At 46.3% G+C, this 25259-nt stretch overlaps 3 protein-coding genes across 4 annotated transcripts; 1 reads left to right on the top strand and 2 right to left on the bottom strand.

Annotated features, from left to right (window-relative positions):
- The first annotated feature begins 854 nt into the window (after positions 1–854).
- LOC123452237 lies at positions 855–1930 on the top strand. Its single transcript, XM_045128852.1, has 2 exons — positions 855–937; positions 1055–1930. The coding sequence occupies exon 2, from the start codon at positions 1218–1220 to the stop codon at positions 1659–1661; it is 444 nt and encodes a 147-aa protein (XP_044984787.1). The 5' UTR covers positions 855–937; positions 1055–1217; the 3' UTR covers positions 1662–1930.
- A 744-nt stretch (positions 1931–2674) lies between these two features.
- LOC123452236 (beta-glucosidase BoGH3B-like) lies at positions 2675–6265 on the bottom strand. Its single transcript, XM_045128851.1, has 10 exons — positions 6156–6265; positions 5552–5789; positions 5252–5456; positions 4953–5043; positions 4676–4818; positions 4348–4591; positions 4135–4239; positions 3663–3845; positions 3371–3575; positions 2675–3276 (listed from the first exon to the last, which is right to left on the bottom strand). Exons 2-10 carry the CDS (start codon positions 5766–5768, stop codon positions 2795–2797), a joined length of 1875 nt encoding a protein of 624 aa, XP_044984786.1. The 5' UTR covers positions 5769–5789; positions 6156–6265; the 3' UTR covers positions 2675–2794.
- Positions 6266–19218: 12953 nt separating this feature from the next.
- LOC123452234 (beta-glucosidase BoGH3B-like) lies at positions 19219–24495 on the bottom strand. Of its 2 annotated transcripts, none has more exons than XM_045128849.1 (10): positions 24361–24495; positions 21981–22244; positions 21696–21900; positions 21436–21526; positions 21195–21337; positions 20863–21106; positions 20653–20757; positions 20203–20385; positions 19910–20114; positions 19219–19821 (listed from the first exon to the last, which is right to left on the bottom strand). In XM_045128849.1, the coding sequence occupies exons 2-10, from the start codon at positions 22195–22197 to the stop codon at positions 19340–19342; spliced, it is 1875 nt and encodes a 624-aa protein (XP_044984784.1). In that variant the 5' UTR covers positions 22198–22244; positions 24361–24495; the 3' UTR covers positions 19219–19339. The 2 variants fall into 2 exon arrangements, with proteins under 2 accessions (XP_044984784.1, XP_044984782.1); XM_045128847.1 differs by lacking the exon at positions 24361–24495 and adding an exon at positions 22802–23054.
- Positions 24496–25259: the final 764 nt, after the last annotated feature.

Raw genomic sequence — 25259 nt, 5'->3', positions numbered from 1 at the left:
TAAAGGTTGTTACTACAATGGTGTTCACTATCTTTCTACGTAGTTTACGGTGGTACATTGTGGCAAGCCAGCATTCAGTTTTTTTTTCATCCTTAGGTGGGAAGAGTTGGCTGCTTCCTAGTTCCCTTTATGTACAACAAGATTACTATTTTTTCTCAAATGGGAACCTAAGTGCTCGTCATTGTATTAGAAGGAACGCCAAGATGGCGGGAGTCTTACAAACATGAACTAAAAAGTGAAATGAAAAACAGAAAGCAAACGCAAAGAAAGAAACATTAAAAGAAAACTGTACACCATACTAGCGTCAAATACAGGGCGTCGATTGCAGCACTATAGTTGCATCGACCAGCGTTAAAATGATTACTCAGATTTAGAGGATTATAAACTTTTTATTTTCTTTAGGAGACCCCTCAAAACTCAATCATGTATACTACACATAAGGTCCACACATTTCATCAAACATCTATTCCCTCCGTCACATAATATAAGAGCGGTTAACGCTCTTATATTATGAGACGGAGGGAGTACATTACAGACCTGCAATCACCACCATCGCACGCATACACAATGCATTGAGCGACCACACGAAATCCCCGAGCTCGATGGCCCCGTTCCGCTTCATCATATCAAAGAGGTCGAACACCTTGTCCACGAAGAGGTTCGCTCCTTTCTTGGTCCTGAACAGGGCAAACAGGAACTCCTCCTGACAAAATCGAACAACCAAACACAAATCTGTGATGATGAATCAGTGTCTCCTCGAAGACCGGTTGCTGGAAGGAAAGATCGTTTATTCGGGAAGGGGAGACCACAGGAACGGTTGCTGACGTGAAATCGGTTTATGATCCTGGATCATTTTTCCTCTACGCCGCCTATTGGAAGGAGGCGGTCTATGTTCATTGTCGCTCTATGTTCATTGTGAAGAAGAATTTCTTCTGAGGTATATATCTACCCGCATCTTAGGCACCAGATACATACAATTGGATGTTCAGTTTCCTTTCCCTACCAATATAACTTTTCTTATTATAATGATTATTGATGATTTGGTTTCTTGCAGAATAAACTTGTTGCATGATACTTATCGAGTGATCAGGTTTCCAGATGGAAATAAAGGGTATACTGTGCCTCGCATAGGAAAATTGGAGAAGGGGGTGTACTCTGTATTCTGCGCCGACCGCAATACATTTCAGATTTGGTTCCTTGATGAATCGCATGGTCAGATGGAGAGGGTTCTGAAGAATGTCATCGACCTTCAGCGAGTAGTGGAAATTTATCCTACCAACCACGTCGATGATCCATTCTGGGTCGTACAGTCGGAGGATCAGATGGAGCTGGTGTTGAAGAATGGCATCAACCTTCAGCTTGCAGATGACAATGACAAAGCAATGATGGAAGACGATTTTGACTGGGACTCTGACAATGAATATGTGGTCAGCACTAATGATTGGGATGACAAGGGTGATTATCGGGATTATTTTTATTGTCTTGGATTTCATCCTTACAAAGAGGTTGTTTTCTTTCATGGGACCTTCAGAACAGTGGCCTACAATTTTGATAGATGCAAAGTTCGATACTTGGGTGAGATGATGTATGTATATGAAGAGCTACAAGAGTCCTTTTCGTACGCCTCATGTTGGATGAGGAACTTACCAGGAAGCAACTGATATGGAAAGCCACTGCCCATCTTTACCCTTTGATTATATTTTGTTTGCAGCAAATGGCCTGTAGTTCCAGGTTTGCTCAACTTCCTTTTAATTTATAGCACTTTGTCTTATTTTATTCCTTTTTGACATCTTTAATTGTCGAATGTTATTTGGGAGGGCAATTTTTCTTGTACATGTGAGCACACATGCAGCGTATGATGAACTGTTAGATTCAGACCTCATTATACAGGTCCTTTCATTCACGCAATTTAGCTACTTTTGAGGCTCCATATTGTAGGTGTTACACACTTTTCATTGCTTGGTTACTACATCGTGATGCGGTCACAATGGCATGCGGATTTGACCGGGATAAGCTATAAGGTATAGAGGATGGTCATGCACGTGGGTGATTGTTGGATGACCACTCTTCGTTGAAGCCAAGAACGAAGAGCATCTCTTCTGCCAGGCTAGAAACAAAGAGCTGTCCTTCGGGCCATACAGGATTGAAGAGGCCCCTTCAGCCCAAGTGAGAAGGAAGAGTAACTCTTTGTTTGGAAGGAAGACGATGGGATCATACTTTAAAAAAATGATCCTACAGATATGATATTTTGTAAAAAGGACATTTAAATTTTTTAGTTTCTCCTTTATTTTACTGTTGTTAGTGTTTAAGTTTTTTTTCCCTTTGCCATTTCGTTTCAGTGTGCATCTTATCTATGTAGAGATCAGATGACGTTCATCATGTTTTGTATTTGCTTGATGTTACATTACATTTTGGGTTAATAAAGATGTCAATTATCGTGGCGCGGGGGTGGGGATACCAAGAGAGGGAGACCCAGTACTCGAAAAGAAGTCCGGGCAGCCGACGAACTTTCAAAGGATAGGCCTAAGTGAATATGAACCAGCAAGCTGGTACGTTATTTCTACATTCTTGTAGAGCTGGGCCTCCCTACATTTTTAAAACGTTGGGGTGTTGTTTCCCATGTACTCTCTGAGGGGAGGATGTCGAAGAAATCGCTAGATTTTGTTGCGCAACAGAAGTAACACCCGCTCTTTTATTGAAAGAAAATCAACCACAAACGCAATGTATCCCATCTCTCACAGTCCAACCGAGATACGGAGTACATTTCATATCGGTCATCTCATTCTCACCCGACTCACTTCTTGGCCTCCGTGGTGAGGCCAAACCCAAAGGGAAACAGCGGGTCGTAGTGCTTGTCGCCGACGTTCATCGGCAGCTGGTCCACCGACTTGAACCACGTCCTCGCCAGCTTCCCGGAGAACCCGTAGTCGCCGAACAGCACGTCGGCCACGCCCTGGCCCTCGGTACCGGGCAGCCACGCGGCGACGAACGCGTCCATGGCGCCGATGTACGGCTCCACCACCAGCGGCCTGCCGGAGACGAGCACCACCACGCACCTGACGCTCTTGCACACGGTCTGGATCACCGAGGGGCCAGGCGCAGGGATCGTCAGGTTCAGGCTGTCGCCGAACGTCTCAGCATAGGGCGGCTCGCCGATAACCACAATCGCGTAGTCGTAGTTGCCGCTGTCCACGGCGGTGCTGTCCGGGTTCTCCGAGAAGACCACCTGCGTGCTGGGGTCGACGGTGGACTTGATCGCCGAAAGGATGGTTGTCCCTGCATTTCATCATACAATTCCATGAATTTTTGTTTCATTCAATGACGACGTTGCTACAAATTAAATTAGCACTAGAAGCAATAAAACATTTACCAGTGGTATTGTCGTTGCCGGTCAATCCTTGCCATGTGATCGTCCATCCTCCACATTGGTTGCCCAAGTTGTCGGCATGGCTTCCAGCGACGAGGATCTTACCGGCCTTCTTGGGGAGGGGCAACAATGGAGTGTAGGCAGATTTTCCATTTTTCAGCAACACTAGTGATTTTCTGACGGCTTCCCGGGCGATTTCTCGGTGTTCCTAACAATGGGAAGGAATTTATGGTAAGGCCTCTATGTTTTGAAGAATGGAATATGAGAGAAAGAAAATATGTTGTTCAGAACTAACTTGCTTTCCGAGCTCGCCAACGAGGCTTGGATCGGCATAAGGGTTCTCAAATAGACCCATGGTGAACTTGACCCGAAGAATCCTGTAGACAGCATCGTCGATTCTGCTCATGGGGATAATGTTTTTCTTAACTTGGGATGTCAGCTCATCGATGAATTCCGTGTAGGCAAAAGGAACCATGATCTGCAAAATAACACATGCCAAATACCTTTTTAACCAAAATAAAAATGATGGGGTGGGTGAAGTCTATTGATATATTTTCTCATATTTTTTTCTTCTACTGAAAATGTATCTTAAAATTAACTTACTGTTTTATCATTATGTGTACTTATATTACAAATAGCTAGTGAAGAAAATGTGCAGATGAGACAACAATTGTAAAGAACGTATCATAACCAGACAAGGAACACACTTTATCATGCTAGCTATTAACTCAACTTTTGTCAATACAAGGTGAGTGGACTTTGCTTACCATGTCAATACCTGCACCGACTCCTGCCTCAATTGAATAAGAATAGTTCAGGTGTTGGGGAGTAGTAATCCGATCAATGCCTTCCCAGTCTGAAATCACAAAACCCTATATGCACAAATACCAAGAAATTCATGACATGAGTATCTCTTACTTAATATAGAAGAAGAAAAACAAATACTGAGATCAATCTTATGCCAGTCATGGAAAACATACCCTAAATTTGAGCTTGTTCTTGAGGAAATCAGTGATTAGGTGATGGTTGGCGTGCATTTTCGTTCCATTCCAACTATTGTATGAGACCATAATAGTGGAGACGCCTCTGATGATAGAATTGTAATAAGCAGGCATATGAATAGTCATCATCCCATTGTTGTCGATGATCGTATTGCCCTCGTTGATCCCCATAAACGTTCCACCGTCACCAACATAGTGCTTTGCACATGCGGCTACTTTCTTACTGCATCATATCATGTGACAACAAAGTTAGTTACATCTGCTAATGTAACTAACTTTCATATTTACACGTCAGGGTAAAATATACCTTCCACCAACATATGGTCTTCCCTTGATACCTGATGGATCATCGCCTTGCAAGCCAGAGATAATTGTGGTCATTGAACGGACAACATTTGGGTCTTCACTGTAGCTTTCGTAGCAGCGTCCCCATCTTGGGTCTCTACAAACCTGATCGTAAACAAACAAATGAGTAAGTAAGAACAATAAGTCTATGCTATATTTTCTAAAAACATACGTAAAAAAGAATTGCTATATGCAGACCAACTCTTTAACATGCAATACTAGTATATATTATCTATTACCGCAATACATGGAGCAAAGACGTATGGAATCCCGGTAGCTCTAACTTCAAGAGCAGTTGCTTCCCCTATCCTCTTCACCAACTCAGGGTCCCTGGAAGACCGGGACGCATTAACAATATATATAGACTGAGAATTAACAGATGCATCGCGTTGTGCTCCTCTCTTCCTGTACTCCTTCATTTACCTAAATAATTGTAGTTGTGGAAAACTGGTCTAGTTCTGCCCAAATACAATTACGTAGGTACATAGAAAGTACAAAATTGTCACAACCTGTCAGAAAAATAAAGAGAAATTCATACCTGGTAGCTCCGAGACCAACATTGTGGGGGAAGACAGTGGCTTTGTAGACGTTGTTGTGACCATGGACAGCATCAATACCGTAGATAATGGGAATACCCAGGCGGGTGGACATGGCGTCCTTCTGCATTTCATTCACCATTGACTGCCAAGCCGCAACGGATGCCTTAGAAGAAGGCACGCTGCCTCCACCACTCAGCACGCTACCTGCAGCACATCATATACACCAACGTCAAAACACAAATTCTGGAGTCATTCACCATATTTTGATACATATTTAGCGTGAGAGGGATGTGGTTTACCGATGAAGTACTTGGATAGCACCCCCGCCGTGGCGTTCTCCCTCTCGATCTGCGTCATCTGGCCGATCTTCTCCGCGAGAGTCATCCGGCCGAGCAGATCCTTGACGCGAACACCAACGGACTGCTTCGGGTCCTTGTACTTGAGATATTCTGCTCTTCCCAGCACGACCAAGCAGAACATGAAGAGAACAAAGGTGGCCTTGTGCACACTCCCCATCTTGTCTGACTATATGTAGACCTGAGTAAAGGGATGTCAATCATGTGAATAAACATGCGATGGATCTTTTGCAGCACAGAAAGACAGTCATGGGCAATTGCAGTGAAAGGTTCCTCCGTTGGTGACATCAAGTTACCGGAAACCACAACATGATTATAGGAATATAGGTTAAACATATCGATCAACCTATACCTGAACACATGGAAACCAGCCGGCGCAAGATTACACCGGCGAATAGAACAAAAAGCACAGCATAAACAAAACACAACGGTCACTGCATATTTGACAGTTGACAGAGTACAACTGAAGCTCAGAGACTACACGGTAATACCACAGAAGTCTAGCAATGTGTATGCGGTGCAGAGCCCAAGCGCGAGAAACCGATACCTTGCCGCAGCAGCAAGATGAACTCAGCAGCCTGAGAGCTGCCTGAGAATGGTGAGAAGGGCGAGCGAGCGTGTCCTGCCGTGAAAGGAAGCACCGGCCCCTTTTATAGCCCGGCCAGTGGGTAGTCTCACTCACGTACTAGTACACACGAGGATTGCAAGGCGGCAAAAAAGAAACGGAAGAAATCATCGGATCTGATTCGAACGAGTGGATCTCAGGCCTATGACCTACTGCCTCACCCCTCAAAAAAGAAAAAGCTACTGCCTCCGATCGACGACCCGGCGGCTAGTGACTAACGATATGAAGATGGGGATCGAGATCTCCGCATCCGCATTAATTGCTCGGGTTACTGCAGCACCACTATGAACTCGAGAGGGTCGACGGGTCTCTATCAATATGGAACTATGGACGAGATCGTTGACTAGCTAGTTGTTAATTCCCTGTGGATGCTGACAACGCTGACACTGTACACAGAGCATACACAGAGCACACCACAGAGCATACAACTGTGGTACACAGAGCATACCACAGTTCATGCTGACAATAGCTGAGTATATATAACATACAGTCTGACGACAGAGAATCCCTTGCCAAAGCTAGTTCGGCGAATGACAACGGATTAAAGACAAAGAGCATTTCTAGCAAAAGGCCGTAAAACAGAGCCCGTAGATGTCATTTGGGGCTGCTCCTATTTCTTATCCCACACAATGTTCCAACTCCCACGGTAAGGTCATTTCTAACCGATCATCTATACCGGTTAGAAAAATAAAAATTCGGTTTTACTTCTCTAACCGGCGCCTTCCCAATACTCAATACGGCGTAGTGGAGGATAAATTATTCTCATCCGCGTGCCCTTTCTCTATATTTACTCCATCGTTCAGCGGGTGAGCAAAAGTCGCGTCCTCTTAGGGAGTCCGAAACTAAGGGGTCTTCGAACCGTCGGCCTGTCTCTACTGGTTGGATTGCTAGGCTACTTCGGGCAATCAATGACATATACGAGGAAGATTCCACAAGACTTGGTGGTCAAGACAAGTACTCCTCTCTATCGACGTAGCCGACTATGACTCTTATTATCCTAGGCCTATGGTGCATTATATAAACCAAGGCCAGGCTAGTCGATAGATAATCTCATATTCATATGACCATTACTCTTAGGTTTAGAAAACAACACATGATGTCGAGGTAGATCAACTCAATATTTGATACTCCATCATCAATAATTCAATATAAACAAGAGCAGGACGTAGGATTTTACCTCCATCAAGAGGGCTGGACCTGGGCAAAAATTGTCTCATTCGTCCCTTGTTATCCATCGACCCTAGATCCACAGTTCGGACCCCCTACTCGAGATCAGTCGGTTTTGACACCAACATTGATGCTTTCATTGAGAGTTCCAGTGTGTGATCGCTGAAGGATTGATGGCTCGTCTGCAGATTGCAGCTTTTTCTGGACAACGAATTTGTGTTCGTCGTCCCCATTTCCTCGAGCGTCGTATTGACGTTTGCTTTGGTGGAATTGTGCGTAATTGTATCTACAACAACTCTGCAAAATTTCATCGCGTTCCGATGGAGGAATCTCTGGAGATCTTCGATATACCGGAGTCGTGTCGAATCTAGATGAGTTTAGGGCGAGGGGTCCAGTATCCAGCTTGGACATCCTTTGGAAAATCGCACTGTTCATCGGCTGCGGAATTCCTGTATCGACCATCCCTCAAAATTTCAACTCGATCTAACCGTCCAAACTCCGGGAAACATCCAATGAATGCATCAATTTTTTGGATCTGTTTTCCAAGGCAATATTCACCGTCGCACCGGTGTCAAACCGGCCCGACAATATTGCTCCATGGCTTCCGAGCTGTGCCGGCATCGACTGCGCCGCCGCTCTATGGATCCAACAACAACCATCTCGGATCTTCATCTCGATCAGCCGACCAAGAGTTCGGCATCGCGAGGGCCGAATAATCATCAAGAGAACCTCATCACCCACGGGTTGCACATGTCTAGTGCGTCGTTGCTTCATCAAGTCAACATTGACTGCATCACAAATTCTGACCTGTGTTGGCATCGCCATGCCGTCTCATTTTCAAACCGACGTTTAATATGCCGACCTACTTGGACACGTCGGCTGGCATGGGGGCTCCAAAGTCACCATACCGACCTGCTCCGTCACCTTGGCTAGACCGGGGGCTTCTCCATCTGTTCATCAACCAGCTCCGGGAATTTTGGTGTCACTAGCCGACCAGCTTCGTCATGTTAGCTGGACCAGGGGCTTCGCCTCGCCACATCGATCGTGCTGCATCGTCACTTCGTCAAGCCGAGCTCCTCGCTCGGGCACCTCGGGACTGGCTTGGGAGCTGGGACCTCGACCCGCCGCAAGCCCGACCCTCGTGATCAACACCGAGCACATTAACCAGCTAAGTTGCTTTCATGCTTAATTTTTTCTTCAATTTTTTATTTTTGTGTGGTTCAAGCAGCCATTATATTTGTATTAAGCAAAATAGTTGTTTGTTAAAAACTTAGCTTGCTAACAGCAATTGTTCGTTAAAACACTTCTTTTACCCATATTACTCGGGGGCTCTTAAAAATTTATATGAGCCGTTTTATAATAAATGTTTTCTTCTTGGTCATTGCAAAGTCTTCTTCTACCGCTATGTTCTCGACTCGAGTGTGTGGTCGATAGCCGGAGAAACACTCCGCCTTTGGGATATGGAGGTTGAAGCTGAAGGCTAACCCGCTTGAAATCTTGAGATCTGATGTGTCATGTTAAAGCACCACGGAAGCACAAACTAATTTTAAGACCAATTTTCGGATTGGCGCCAAGAAACTTGATTTTAGTTCGGACGTAAAGTTTTTGCTAATTTTTTTGGTTTTTCACACTTATGGCACCTTTAACCTATTTTTATATTTTTCCCTTTAGGAGATGGGACATCCTGTTGTTCGAGGTGTTCGGTGTTGTAATTTTTCTCAGAAAACATTTTTCGACCCACGGTTCGGCATCTTTCCTGTCGATCTGTACTTTGGTGTTGTCAAAACGTACACAACAAGTGCAGAACAGTTTCAGAGGAGATTATGATCCTCGGGTTGGTCGGCCGCACCCAACCTGAGTCTCGAGGACTATGCACACTGTGTTTCCGTTCCTAAGTATGTTGTCAAGCTAGGAGTTGATCCCCCAGGCTGATTTCACGAATCGACCTCGGTCTGAGTGGCTACGAGGATAAGAGGTTTTTATCCTTCAGGTGTATCTCGGGTTTTAGACCAACACGCACCTTGAGGGCTACTGGCTATACATCTCGGTGGAGAATAAATTGCTCCAATCAAAAATACCCACAAAAAATCAGCCCACGGCTGAGGTGGTGCACCACCTCGAAAGTAGTCCGGCATAAAGCTCGGGCGCAAGTGGCTACCTTCATAGAAAGCATTTCCGGCACTAAGCTTGGTTGAATTCCTTCAACTTTCTCAAAGACCATGGTAATCTATGACACCTCAGATGTTGACCATCATTGGAGCTCGGACGCCAAAAAAGATACCTCGGATGCAGTCCGACGTTGGAGCTCGGATGCAAGGAGACACCTTGGATGCAGTTCGACGTTGGAGTTCGGACGCAAGAGGACATCACCGCACGGGAAAAACTTTGAACTCGAGGTGTGGTATAAAAAATAACAAGGCATTGTTAAAGGCTGAACACTTAAAGGGGCTCTTCGGATACCCGACGTGTGAACTCTTTGGATTTATCTCGGCGATCCACAAGATCAAAGATGGGAAGATTTGTTCAACGAGGTTTCACGACCGATGACCTAAGACACAGAACTATTCATAACAACTGAGGAGCACCCCCAACTTGAAGACCTGTGCTCGGAAATCAGGAAGTCATCGGCGGCTGAACTGGTGTTGGCTGAACATAAATGAGGAGAAGAACTCGCCCCGCAAGTCGAAGACTTTGGATGCGTGATGCTAAGGATCAAGACTAGGCATTGGCGCCTAGTTCGGGGCCTACTGAGGGAGTCTGGGACTAAGGGGTCCTCGGGCTGCCGGTCTGTCTCTACGGGCCGAACTGCTCGGCTACTTCGGGCAGCCGATGACATATACGAGGAATATTCCACAAGATTTGGTGATCAAGACAAGGACTCCTCTCCACGACTAGGACTCTTGTTATCCTAGGCCTATGGTGCATTATATAAACCGAGGCCAGGCTAGTCGATAGACAACCTCATATTCATATGACCTTTACTCTTAGGGTTTAGACCACAACATACAATCTCGAGGTAAATCAACTCTGTATTTGATACTCCTTCATCAACATAAACAAGAGCAGGACGTAGCGTTTTACCTCCATCAAGAGGGCCCTAACCTAGGTAAACATCGTCTCCTTCATCCCTTGTTACCATCGACCCTAGATCCACATTTCGGACCCCCTACTCGAGATCAATCGGTTTTGACACCGACACCCTCTCCTTACCGACACGCCTCCTCGTGACCCCCCCCCCCCCGCCTACCTCGTTCCATTCATTGGCCCCCGCCGCCCTTCTACCCGATGTCGAGCCCGTTCTGCCCCATCGCCGTCGGCGGAATCAAGGTGAAACGTCGTTGTCGCCGCCAATGTTGATTCATCGGATTGATTCGAAGCTTCTTGTTCTTCTATCAGTCGTGGCATCTCACATTGTTTGCACGCCGTTGCAGATCATTCACATGCGTCGCCGCCTGTCAGTTCGGTCTAAACAACACTCGTCGTTGAGAGCACCACCACCGCATTGCAAGTGTTCGACAAATTGCCGAGGTGAGTTTTCTTAGTTTCTTTTTGAACCGAGTTATTTCAATTGAATGTAATATTTTGAATTGTAGATGAAGAGATTGAGGTAGGTAGTCTTCGAGTGTTTTGCAATTGTTCGTGGCCCTGCTGAGTATTGGAGCTCTAAGGTTATATGGCGGATCATGACTTGTTCCATTATACTCCGTCCATCCCAAAATAAGTGTCTCAACTTTGTACTAATTTTACTATGAACTTGTATTAAGTTTGAGACACTTATTTTGGAACGGAGGGAGTATTGCATAACGTGATCATCGAAGACGAGAGGAATGTTCCTCAGAACTTTCGGTACATCACCAACGGGACTCCAGCTGACTAGAGTATGATCCGAATAAGATCCTGGCATTCATTGAAAAGCACGCAAGATCGAGAACCGACAATTTTATGCTCAGTTCCAAGAAGATCTTTTTTAGCATCACTGGCAACGTCGTAGTGAATCCTAATTGTTCTATTGCATGATATTTGCTACATGAGAACCATTTGGCGTGTTTAAATTTGAATAATTCAGTTTGTACACTTTGATTTTGTTTTTTGGCGGAAAATAGGGAGACTCCACCGAAGGTTAAGGATATCAGGCCCTCCTTTATGTATTGAGGATCGGTTAGAAATGACCTAACCCTATCCCTCTTTGCCCCTATTTTTTTCGCATTTGCTACAAGTATATGTTGGATTTTTGCTATTAGGGCTTTGGCCCAAAAACCATCTAAAATCTGAAAGTCTCATGGCCCATATGTGTTGGTTGTGTGTGTGTGGTGTGACCGAGACTAAAGTTTAGTCTTATACCGCTAGTTGGGAGAGAGCTTCACCTTTTTATAAGGTGATCTCTTGTAGCACTTCTAAGAGAATGAGAAGAGAAGAGGCCCTCGCGAAATCCTCCTCCTCACTCGCCTCGCCATGCCATGCCTTGTCACGACGCGCCGCGGGTTGCGGGATTGAGCTGAGCCGAGCTCATACCGTCGTCAGATCCTATGTTTCACACCATTCCATATCAGTGCGCCGCCATCGAAGTCTTATCCATCCCTCCTTTCATCGTGCACCGCGAGAAGGGACAACAGACCTCTGGAACCCCGCCTCTCGTGATCCCGTACGGGAGAGGGCGATCAAGTTTTCGGGAAGCGCACTCGGGCGTTTGCTGGCAGCGCAAGCTTCTCGAACGACGAATTCTTCCCCGACCTTGGCAACTTCTTCATCAATAACATGGGCGACAACATCAACACCCGCAATTCGACTCCCGTTGCACGTCCTCTCTGTTTGAGATCATGCCAGAATCCCTATGTCTAGTTTGTGTCGTAGATTTGATCTACTCGTTTACTATGCTAGTCTGCATTATTAGTTTAGTTGGTGCCATTGCTGTCCTGATTTATTTATTATTTACTTGGATTAAATCTTGTGGTAATTTGCTCATATATTCAACAATCCAAAAACTTGATTATAGGCAATTTACTCCAAGTGATTTTGATGCGCATCTTAAGCCACCCACCTTCAAGGGGGTTCAATATAAGAGGTGGCGCATGAGAGCATTCTACTGGTTCTAGATCATGTACTGCTATGACGCCACCAAGGGCAAGCCTGAGGGCGATCTTAATCCTGCACAGCGGGAAGCTTTTGAGAAGATCGATACCCTCTTCAAGGACACCCTTCTGAGTGTTCTTGACGATTACATTGTGGATTTGTACATGTCGTTTGAGAACGGCAAGGACATGTGGGCTGCGCTCGAGGGAAGTTTGGGGCCTCAGACGCTGGGAGCGAGTTATACGTCATGGAGCAATTCTATGACTACAAGATGACTGATGAGCGCTCTGTTGTTCGACAAGCTCATGAGATAGAGTCACTTGCGAAGGAGCTTGAGTACTTCAAGTGTGTGTTGTCGGACAAGTTTGTGGCCGGAGGCATCATTGCCAAGCTTCCACCTTCGTGGAACAATTTTGCTACCTCTCTGAAACACAAGAGATAGGAGTTTTCTGTTTCGGATCTCATTGGATCTCTTGATGTTGAAGAGAAGGCGAGAGCAAAAGACACACGTGATCGATCTGTTGAGGGAGCTTCTAGTGCCCATGTGGTACAGAAGAAGAACTTCCATCTCAACAACCCCCAAAACAACAAGAACAAAACTCAGGGCAAAGGCAAGTTTGTTGCAAAGAACAAGTTGTCACACTCTACCAACTTCAAGAAGAATTCCCATAAGAAGGGGAAGGGACTATGCCATGTCTGCGGTGATCCTAATCACTGGGCTCTGAGATGTCCTAACCGCTATGAGGAGCACGAACTTGAGAATAGCGGCAAGTCCGCTAATGTTGTGATCGGTGATACTGATATGAAGGATTCTGGGTACGGTATTTTTCCTGCCATATTTTCAGTTTGTCATTCTCCATATTGGTTAATTGACACCGCTGCCAATGCACGTGGTTGTGCTAATGCCTCCATGTTTTCTTCTTATCAAGTCGTAGGGATTTCTCCCGTGGTGATGGTTAATGGGTCACATGCCATCGTTCGAGGTGTCGGTACGGTCTTTCTGAAGTTTAGTTGAAGGAAAATTTGTGCGTGTGAAGAACGTTCATCATGTGCCCTCCATCAATAAAAATCTCGTTAGCGGTTCCCGTTTGTGTCGAGATGGTTTTAAGTTGGTTTATGAGTCCAATAAAGTTGTAATTTCTAAGTATGGAAAATTTGTTGGAAAAGGCTATGAGTGCGGAGACTTGTTCCGTCTATCTTTGTCAGATATTTGCACTAAAGTTATGAATAATGTTTGTCATGATAATGAGTCTAATATTTGGCATTCATGGCTTTGTCATATTAACTTTGGTTGCATAACATGGCTAGCAAATATGAGTTTAATTTCAAAATTCACTGTTGTCAAGGGCTCCAAGTGCCAAGTGTGTGTGCAAGCTAAGCAACCTCGTAAGTCCCATAAGACTCGAGAGGCGAGAGACTTGGCGCCACTAGAGCTTATACATTTTGATCTTTGTGAGATGAATGGTGTGTTGACAAAAGGTGGAAAGGAATACTTCATGACGTTAATTGATGACTCCACTAGATATTGTTGTGTGTATCTTCTAAAATCAAAAGATGGGGCATTAAATTCTTCAAAAACTATAAAGCCGAGGCAAAGAACCAACTTGATCGGAAAATTTAAATGGCTTAGGTATGATCATGGTGGAGAGTATTTTCCAATCAATTTGATTTGTTTTGTGCGGAACATGGTATAATCCATGAGAGGACGCCTCCCTACTCACCTCGGTCAAATGGGGTGCCCGAAAGAAAGAACCGAACTCTAACTGATTTGGTTAACGCCATGTTAGACACTTCGGGTCTCTCCAAGGCATGGTGCGGGGAGGCGCTAACGACTTCATGTCATGTCCTAAACCGAGTTTCCACAAAGCATAAAACAATTACTCCATTTGAGGAATGGGAAAGGAAAAGGATGAAACTCTCATATCTACATTCTTGGGGTTGTTTTGTGAAAGCTAATATACCAATTCCCAAGAAGTGCAAGCTTGGACCAAAAACCGTGGATTGCGTTCTTTTGAGCTATGCTTTTCATAGCATTGGCTATAGATTTTTGATAATAAAATATGGGTACCCGACATGCATGTTGGTACGATTATGGAGTCGAATGATGCGGCTTTCTTTGAGGACATATTTCCTATGAAGAATATGCCTAACCCATCAAATCAGGAGATACCTACTCTATCTACTCAGGAATTTTCTGTAATTCCTGAACCCACCATTGCGATGGAACACGTTGAGAATCCTGAGGAGGATGACAATGAAACTCCTGTAAGGAGTAAGAGACGAAGGACTGCAGGGTCCTTTGCTGATGACTTCATTGTGTACCTCCTGGATGTCACACCCAGGACTCTTTTAGAAGCCTATGCGTCTTCTGATGCTAACTACTGGAAGGAAGCTGTCTGTAGCGAGATGGACTCCATCTTAGCTAATGGAACTTGGGAAGTCACTGATCGTCCATATGGGTGCAAACCCGTGGGATGTAAGTGGGTGGTCAAGAAAAAGCTTAGTCATGATGGTACAATTGAAAAGTACAAGGCGCGGCTTGTGACTAAGGGTAATACCCAGAAAGAAGGTGAAGACTTCTTTGATACTTACTCACATGTGGCTAGACTGACTACTATTCGGGTGCTACTATCATTGGCTGCCTCACATGGTCTTCTCGTTCATCAAATGGACTTTAAGACAACTTTCCTCAATGGAGAGTTGGATGAGGAAATTGACATGGATCAGCTCGATGGTTTTGTAGTACCTGGTCAGGAAGGAAAGGTGTGCAAGTTATTGAATTCCTTATATGGTCTTAGACAAGCTCCTAAGTTGTGGCATGAGAAGTTTGAAAGAACAGTAACTGTTGCAGGCTTTGTTGTAAACGAAGCTCACAAGTGTGTGTACTATCGCATGGTGGGGCGAAGGAGTTATTCTCTGTCTGTATGTCGATGACATACTCATCTTTGGAACCAAGTTTGATTTAATCAAGGAGGTTAAGGATTTCTTGTATCGTTGTTTTGAGATGAAGGATCTAGGAGTAGCTGATGTTATTCTGAACATCAAGATGCTGAGAGATGAGAATGGTGGGATTACACTGCTTCAACCTCGTTATGTGGAAAAGGTCTTGAGTCGTTTTGGGTATAGCGACTGCAAGCCTTCTCCAACTCCATATGATGCTAGTGTATTGCTTCGAAGGAATCGACGAATTGCTAGAGATTAACTGAGGTATTCTCAGGTTATTGGCTCGCTTATGTACCTGGCGAGTGCCACGAGGCCTGACATCTCATTTGTTGTGAGTAAACTAAGCCGGTTTGGATCAAAACCGGGAGATGATCATTGGCATGCGCTTGTGAGAGTTATGTGCTATTTGAAAGCCACTACGAGCTATGGGATTCACTACCCCGGGTACCCGAGCGTACTAGAGAGACATAATGACTCAAACTGGATATCTGATGCTCACGTGATTAATGCCACAAATGGTTATGTTTTTACACTTGGTGGCGGCGATGTTTCGTGGAAGTCTTGCAACTTGCAAGAAGACCATCTTAATAAGGTCAACTATGGAAGCAGAACTCACGGCATTAGACACGACCAGTGTTGAAGTAGAGTGGCTTCATCAGCTCTTGATGGACTTACGTGTGGTTGAAAAAACAATACTCGCTATCCTGATGAACCGTGATAATCAAACTGTGATCATAAACATAAACAGTTCTAAGGATAATATGAAGTCCTCAAGGCATGTGAAGAGGAGATTGAAATTTGCCAGAAAATTGAACGCTACAGTTATTGCGTTGGATTATATCCAAACGTCTAAAAACTTGGTAGATCCCTTCACAAAGGGTTTATCACGTAATGTGATAAATAATGCATTGATGGAGATGGGTTTGAGACCCACCGTATGAGTTTTCCATTTTGGTAACCCACTCTATGTGTTCGAAGATTCCGTGAAGTAGAAGTGAGAGACAAGTTGTTGGACAGCTGGAAGGAGAGTATCCCTATATTTGTTATCCCACTCCGTGAAGATGCAATACTCTCATAAATCTGCATGGCGGGTTGATAATTATCTTAATGTGTTCCAAGTGACTTATTTGGGTAAGCAGAGAAGTTTTCCTACAGAGCATCTCCTGAGGAACACAACTATATGAATTTGACTGTTAAACGTCGGAGTTACGAGAATTGGGCGTTCTCTAATAAATTCATGAAAGGCCGTGGAGTATGACGTATACACTCCACCAGCGGGGAAGCCTTGTGGCAGCGGGCAAGGATGTGTGTGAAACTAGTCTCACAAAAAGCTTGTAGTTCAAGGCATAGTCCACTATTCAAGTTGTGATCTAGTGTAGAATAAAATTCTAAATGGAAGTTTAACTTAAAAGTCTCCATAAAAAACTGGTATATAAACAAAGTTTTGGACCTAAGAGTTGAGATGTGCCAATGAGACTTTGTGGGGAGTTGTTGGATTTTTTCAATTAGGCCTTTGCCAAAAGCCCATCTAAAATCTGAAAGTCCCATGGCCCATATGTGTTGGTTGTGTGTGTGGTGTGAGTGGGACTAAAGTTTAGTCACATACCGCTAGTTGGCGGAGAGCTTCATCTCTTTATAAGGTGAGCTCTTCTAGCACTTATAAGAGAGTAAGAAGAGAAGAGCCCCCGCGCACTCCTCCTCCTCGCTCACCTTGTCACGACGCGCCGCGGATTGCGGGATTGAGCTGAGCCGAGCTCATACCTATGTTCTTATATTTGTCGATCAGGAACAGAGAGTCCGTAACACACACGCCACAATCTGAGACATCGGATCATGGGCTAACCGACTCGGACATGGGTCCAGTCCACGTCTCTTCGCCCTACCGCACATATATATACGCGAGGTCCCTGCTAACCCTAGTGGTCGTCACAATCTATGGTTTTACACCGTTCTAGATCATTGCGCCATCATTGCGCCGCCATCCAAGTCTTCTTCATCCCTCCTTCTGGCGTGCACCGCGAGAAGGAACGGCAGGACTCCGGAACCCCGCCTCTCGTGATCTTGTACGGTAGAGGGGCGATCGGGTTTTTAGGGAGCGCACTCGCTCGACTGTTGGGAGCGATAGCTTCCCGGACGACGACTTCTTCCCCGACCTCGGCAACCTCTTCATCAACGACATGGGTGACAACATCAACACAGGTGGTTCGACTCTCGCTGCACCGTATGCGATCTTGTCCTCTCTGTTTGATATCATGCTAGAACCCCTATGTCTAGTTTGTGACGTAGATTCGACCTACTCATTTACTATGCTAGTCTACATGATTAGTTTACTCTATGTTATTGCTATCATGATTTATTTATTACTTACTGAATTAAATCTTGTAGTAATTTGTTTATATATTCAATTATCTGTGCGTACAAATACATACCGGGACCCCGCATCCAGTAATCCTCTAGTAGACGCTCCGAAGGGATAAGGACTAGCATGCTAAGTTTGTGATCTAGCTATAACATATGAGATGTGTTCTGAGTAACATGGCGGAGATAAGCCTATGACACATGAGGCAGTATTTAACAAAACCTATCATAATTTAACCTGACATAACAGAACACTGTCACTTTAGGAAAAGTACCCAAAGCTATCATTTTTCTTCTATTTTTTTTTTCTAAAAACTGCCAAGTCAGAAAAGTGGTCGATGCAAGCCGTTTAAGCCCGATTATGACATGTTGGGCCCAACAGTCAGTGTTGACGTGGTAACTCCGCTGTGTTGACTGCTATGTTGACTATTATGACATGTGGGACCCACTTGTCAGTCTAGACATGTACCAATTATATTTTGACTAAGATTCTACACAGGTACCAATTATATTATGACTACGATTCTACGAAAATGGTAATCATCATTCACCTAGTCGAGACATACATTGATTTGAACGAGAAAGAGTCTGAAACATGGAGCTTAATTGGAACACACTGTCACACTGGGCTCATCTTTTAGGTTGGCACACTTCATCTATCTCAAATAAAAGTCAAATTCTTCATAAGGTAACTCATTACAAAGCTAGGTACTAGGCCTAGGATTCATCGACTCAATTTTGCGTTGGATTACTAGACATTTATCGCTGATGCAAATGGGGAGCCAGGACGTCCACTTATCTATGGATGGCTTTCGAGCGTCCTTGAGACTAACATCGATGATGCCGCAGTTATAACATCCGCAAATGGAACATGTTTTCGCTAGAACAATGTTGTAATAGTTGGGTGTTGCTGATTAAGTGTAGTATCTCCTAGCCATAAAGTCATTCTAGAATCATGTACCTATTGTTGTGACAAGACATTATGGTTTCTCTTAATAGAAATCGGAGAGGACGCTCTCTTTATAAAAACAAAAAAGTAAGAAAGGAACTGTGTGCCCGTACCTTTCAAACGTCATTTAATCTGAATTTTCTTTGGGTGTGGCTATAACTCGGTCGACTAAGATTTTATGAAGTCTCAATCAAGTGAAAGAACATATACAGGGAAAGAACGAAAAAAGTTAAAAGTCCCTTTTACACGGATATTCACGCGTCGTTAAGTTTTAGCCAGCTGAGATTTAGCAATCCCGATTTTCTTTTTACACCTATATGTGGGTGGTGCAGGTTGCTCGTCTGCTCCGTAGTAGTTCCGATATGTAATTGTCGATAGTACGGTTTTCAAATTTTTATCGGAGCAGGGGCGTTGCCTCTCGTGTACTCGCTGTGGGGAAGATGTACAAGAGAACACAATTGCTAGATTTTGTTGCACAACAGAACCAACACGACAACATCCGCAAGATTGCATCGCTCTTTTATTGCTAACAAATCAACCACAAAACGCAATGTATGTATGTATCCCATCTCTCACAGTCACAGCCCAACCGATCGAGACACATCCCATCTCACCCGACTCACTTCTTGGCCTCGGTGGTGAGGCCGAACCCGAAGGGGAAGAGCGGGTCGTAGTGCTTGTCGCCGACGTTCATCGGCAGCTGGTCCGCCGACTTGAACCACGTCCGCGCCAGCTTCCCGGAGAACCCGTAGTCGCCGAACAGCACGTCGGCCACGCCCTGGCCCTCCGAGCCGGGCAGCCACGCGGCGACGAACGCGTCCATGGCGCTGATGTACGGCTCCACCACCAGCGGCCTGCCGGAGATGAGCACCACCACGCACCTGACGCTCTTGCACACGTTCTGGATCACCGAGGGGCCGGGCGCAGGGATCGTCAGGTTCAGGTTGTCGCCGAACGTCTCAGCGTACGGTGGCTCGCCGACCACCACGATGGCGTAGTCGTACTTGCCGCTGTCAACGGCGGCGCTGTCAGGGTTCTCTGAGAAGACCACCTCCGTGCTGGGGTCGACGGTGGACTTGATCGCCGAAAGGATCGTCGTCCCTGCGTTTCATCAGATGATTCCATCAACTTTTGTTACACTTATCGACGACGTTGCTACAGATTAATACTATAAGCAATGAATATTTACCGGCAGTTTTGTCGTTGCCGGTCTGTCCTTGCCATGTGATGGTCCATCCTCCGCACTGGTTGCCCAAGTCGTCGGCGTGGCTTCCAGCGACGAGGATCTTACCGGCCTTCTTTGGGAGAGGCAACAATGGAGTGGAGGCAGATTTTCCATTTTTCAGCAACACCAATGACTTCCTGACGGCCTCACGAGCAAGATCACGGTGTTCCTAACAATGGGACGGAATTTATAGTAAGAATTCATGGATCTTGACAAATAGAGTGTGATAGAAAGAAAATGTGGTGTTGAGAACTAACCTGCTTCCCGAGTTCACCAATGAGGCTTGGGTCAGCATAGGGGCTCTCAAATAGACCCATGGTGAACTTCACCCTGAGAATCCTGTAGACAGCATCGTTGATTCTGCTCATGGGGATGATGTTGTTCTTAACTTGGTATGTCAGATCATCAATGAATTCTGTGTAGGCAAAAGGAACCATGATCTGCAAAATAATGTGTACAAGAGCATGATCAGAAAGGAAGAAAATGACATATTTGTATTAGTTCTAGACGACATAACAACTGTCAACGGTGTATCAGATAAGAAACATCCTATCCTTATCGTGCCTTACGAGCAAGCAATTTACTCAAGTTTTGTCTGAAAAAGTTGAAGTTGAATTTACGAGCAAGGGATTATTGTGCCTTGCGAGTATCAGATAAGTATGCTTTGCACAGAAAAAACTGAAGTATGTAATTTTGCATAATCTTACCATGTCAATACCGGCACCAACTCCAGCCTCAACTGAATAAGAATAGTTCACGCCTGGAGGGCTAGTAATCCGATCAATGCCTTGCCAGTCTGAAATCACGAAACCCTGTTTGCACAAAATCCCAGGAAATTGATTATATCAGTATCTTTTAAATATGTCTGAAGAAAACAAGAGAGAGAAATTCTTCTGGCTTTCTAATGAGCAACTGACCCGAAATTTGAGCTTGTTCTTCAGAAAATCAGTGACAAGGAAATGGTTGGCGTGCATTTTCTTGCCGTTCCAGCTAGAGTACGAGGTCATAACAGTGGAGACACCTCTGATGATAGAATTGTAATAAGCAGGCATATGGATAGTCATCAGCCCATGGGCGTCAATGATTGTATCGTTCTCGTTGATCCCCATAAACGTACCACCATCACCAACATAGTGCTTTGCGCATGCAGCAACCTTCTTACTGCAGTGTACCAAGAGTGACAACGAAGTTAGCTAAGCCTCTTCAGATTAAATTACAGAACACGAGTTCCCTGTTGAATGTATATTACCTTCCACCAACGTATGGCCTTCCCTCAGAACCAGCCGGAACGTCACCTTGCAGACCAGAGATGAGTGTGGTCATTGACTGGACAACCTTTGGGTCTTCGCTGTAGCTTTCATAGCAGCGTCCCCATCTTGGGTCTCTACACACCTGAGCAACATCAACAGGTGAGTTCCTTAGGAACAATAAGAAGGCACATTTTCCATCCATAGTAAAGTATCAACCATGCAAGAGGTACGATATATTACCGCAATACACGGAGCAAAAGCGTAAGGAATTCCTGTTGCTCTAACTTCAAGAGCAGTTGCTTCTCCTATCCTCTTTACCAACATAGGGTCCCTAGAAGACAGTAACATATTAATTCAGATCAACATATGTGTCACAGTTAGCATGTCTTTTTCTGAAAAAAATTGTAGATGGTTGATCAAATATAATATAGGCATCCATATTACAGGATATATGACATTTCATTGTCACATCAAAAGTTAAAAAGGGGTACTGTTTCTACCTGGTAGCACCGAGGCCAACATTATGTGGGAAGATGGTAGCTTTGTACACGTTGTTGTGACCGTGCACAGCATCAATACCGTAGATCATCGGAATGCCTAGGCGGGTAGAAAGGGCGCCCTTTTGCATTTCATTCACCATCGACTGCCAAGCCGCAGCGGATGCTTGAGGAGAAGGCACACTGCCTCCACCACTCAGTACGCTACCTGCATCATACAAAATGTTATTACAGACAACCCTTCACAATCTGCAGTTATTAATTTAGCGCAAGGGAAGCGAGAGGCACCTATGAAGTACTTGGACATGGCCTCTGCCGTGGCATTCTCCCTCTCGATCTGGGTCATCTGGCCTATCTTTTCAGCGAGAGTCATCCGACCAAGCAGATCCTTGATGCGAACGCCAAGAGGCTGCTTCGGATCCTTGTACTTGAGATAATCCGCGCTTCCCAACGCCGCCAAGCAGAACATGAGGAGAACAAAGGTGGTCTTGTGCAAGTTCCCCATCTTGGCACTGTGTCTGGTACCGATCACCACCGACTGTATATATAGACCTGGGGAAAGGATGCTACTCATGTGAGCAAACATTCAATGAAGCTTTCGCAACAAGGAAAAAAATCAAAGATGAGCTAGCTAGTGCAAGGAAAGATTCATGTTTGAAAACACAGATAAAAGGCCTCGTGTTAGGCGGGCCTAGTCCACTCGAAGGCTCCACTGTTGGCCATAGCCATCATAGAGCAGCAAGATACAATGGCCTAGCAGTGTAAAGAAAGACTAGTGTTTGAAAATAAGCACACGAGAACCAAACGTTAGGCTAGGCCATTCAAAGGCTCCCTTGCTGCTGGCTATAGGCATCATAGAGAAGTAGTGAGGCACAAGGGAACATGTGCTTTACTTAAAGCAAAGCAGGTAGTTTTTTGTCGATACTTTCACTGTCCGAAAACTATAGTTGCTGTAAGCCCGCATGATCATCGGCAAAACAGCAAGCCATGTAAACCCCAACGGCCACGGAAACCTTGATAATTGGAGAGAAGAGAACACCTAAAAGCTCACATACAGTACACTCGAAGGACATAACTGCAACTGCAAGCATGTATGTATGTATGTATACCTCAAAAGGGGCAGCAAGCAATCCGCCGCATGCGCACGAACACGAACTCAGGACACCGATGATACCTTCCGGCAAGAGCAAGATGAAACCGGCAAAAAGATGTCTAGCGGTTGCTGCCTTGCCTGGGAAGGAGAAGTGTGAGAGGAAGGGAAGCCCATTGGTGCTCCTTATAATAGCCCCCCAGTTTCAGTGAGCACCCCCTCACGGGGGGAGTGCCGCCGCCGACGCGAGAATCGCAAGGCAACGAAGGGAAAGACCGAAAGCGAAGGAAGGAAATCATTTGATTTGATAGATTAGCAGCAGCACGGGCAATACCCCACGCGCTTAGCTGCGTCGACGACGACGGCCACGGCGGCTAATATAAAACAAAATCCATTTTTCTTTATATCTGAAACGAATAAGCGATCCCCACTACGCACATTTCTCGCCCCACTGCTGCCGCGCCCACGCCCACAAGAGTGGAGAGAGGTCGACGCAGTCTCCACGGGCAGCATCTTATCGGCTGGGCCGTCGCTGTGCGCGAGATCACCCGCTAACTAAATTATTAATTTCCCCGTTGATGGTTGATCCCACTGACGGACCGCTCTGACTAGTACACTTATGCTACAGAGCGCAGCGCAGTCCATGCTCCGCGCACAACCACGCACATTCGGCGACTACGCACACGTACTAGGAGAGAAGTGGGGGACTGGAGAGGCCCGTCTCACCGGCCGCCCACCGGGCGGCGACGAATTTTCCGGCTGGATCTCCTCTCCGGCCGAAGGGGACACGGCACCTAGACGGACGAAATAATCGCGGCAGCACCGTCGTCGAGCGAGCCTCTGGGTCCGGGACGCGAATTCCTTGCCCTGCTTTGCCGTGGAATGGGAAGGCTTAACCACCGCCGACCGGAAGGAAAACCTCCAAATTAACGCTGGGCTCGCACGAATAGCAGTGCTACTAACCGTCATACAAACTACTAGTGGAGTAGTAATAACCATGAAAATGTAGATACAGTTTCAGCGGGGCGGCGTGCAAGCATAGGGGATACGACCGGGAGACACGGATCGTGACTGATTACTGGCGACCATGAGTGCTTGCGTGCGGGCGGGCGGCCACGCACGCACGGGGGAGTCAAACCGGAGGTGGCGGGCTCGCTCTTCACTCGCTCCGGATTCCACTGCTCCATGAGTGCCCCCCGCCCAAGCCATGGAACATGGCCATGGATGGGAACACAAGAGCCACCATTATCTACTAGACTAGTAGAATGCCACAACCACCAGACTAAACCACGAGACAGGGACGCGGGTCGCTCGCAAATCCACATCCAACCGCCACGACACCCAGGCAGATTCTCGTTTTGGAGCCGCTCCCGAAAGGGTCGGTGCCGGTGGTGCCGGCAAACCTGGAGCGCAGAGCGGAGCACTCCACTCGCAGGTGGCACGCGCACGCGCGTCGCGTCGCGTCACCGGTGACGGCGACGGCGACGGCGAGGAAGAAGAAACCAAACAACCAACCAACCAACCAATCAACGAGCCAAGGGAGAGGAAGGAAGGAGGGAGGGGAGGCCGACGGCATACCAGTCAGTTTACCACGGTGACGACGGCCGGGCGAGGCGGCGGCGTGCGGCGGGAGGCCGCGAGTCACGGGGATGGCGAGCTCTGGGCACTGCGCAGCGGACCACACAGCACAGATCGGAGGACGACGTTGGCACTGGCGGACGATGATAGCGCAGGCTTTTATTGCCCCCCTTGCACAGGCCCTGCCGCCGCTGCAAACGCTTTCTGTGATTTCTTTTGGTGATTATATTATTAGTGACTGCCATCACTGCTTTCCAATTTCACCCCAGGGAGGGAATCCAACGACGGACAGGCGCGCTTTGACCGTGACGGATGTCGGGCGGCGCTACGTTCACACCCACGTCCAGCGCGCCACGCCGCTGACCCCCTGGCCCCCAACCGCGCGCGCGTGACCCCCGCACACGGCCGGGACCACGAGCCTGTATTTACTTACTACTACTGACCTTCTGGGCCCACCTTTCCGCTGGATTACTTGTACTCGTGGTAGGCTCGGGAGCCGCGCCGTATACCTCGGTTTATCGTTCGCAGCGCACCGTCCATGTCTTTTTTTTTTCCTTCAGCAAAGCATCAGGACTAAACTATCGGATTAGTGGTCCGTTTTGATTAGCAGCACGGTGAGCGTGCGCGCTAATCACCGTGCCCGCTCCTCCGGTCAGTCCAGGTACAGAAGGTGGCAACGGCTAGAAACCGAAACCCATCATTAATCCATGCTGGTGTGAATGAACCGTCCCTCCTCTGCTCCATCAATCAGTCTACCCTCCTTATCACTCCAGCGAAGCATGCACCAAGACTAGCTTAGCTTAGCCAGGACGTGCCATGCCCCAGCCGCCAGGTGGGACGCGGAAAAAATGTCAAAGATGGTAGTAGCAGCGGCGTCATCTCCTCGCCAGTGGCTACGG

This window comes from Hordeum vulgare, chromosome 5H (assembly GCF_904849725.1).
Source record: "Hordeum vulgare subsp. vulgare chromosome 5H, MorexV3_pseudomolecules_assembly, whole genome shotgun sequence".
Taxonomy (NCBI): Eukaryota; Viridiplantae; Streptophyta; class Magnoliopsida; order Poales; family Poaceae; genus Hordeum; species Hordeum vulgare.
Note: the sequence above shows the minus strand (reverse complement) of the source record. Positions and strands in the feature narration are given on the sequence as shown.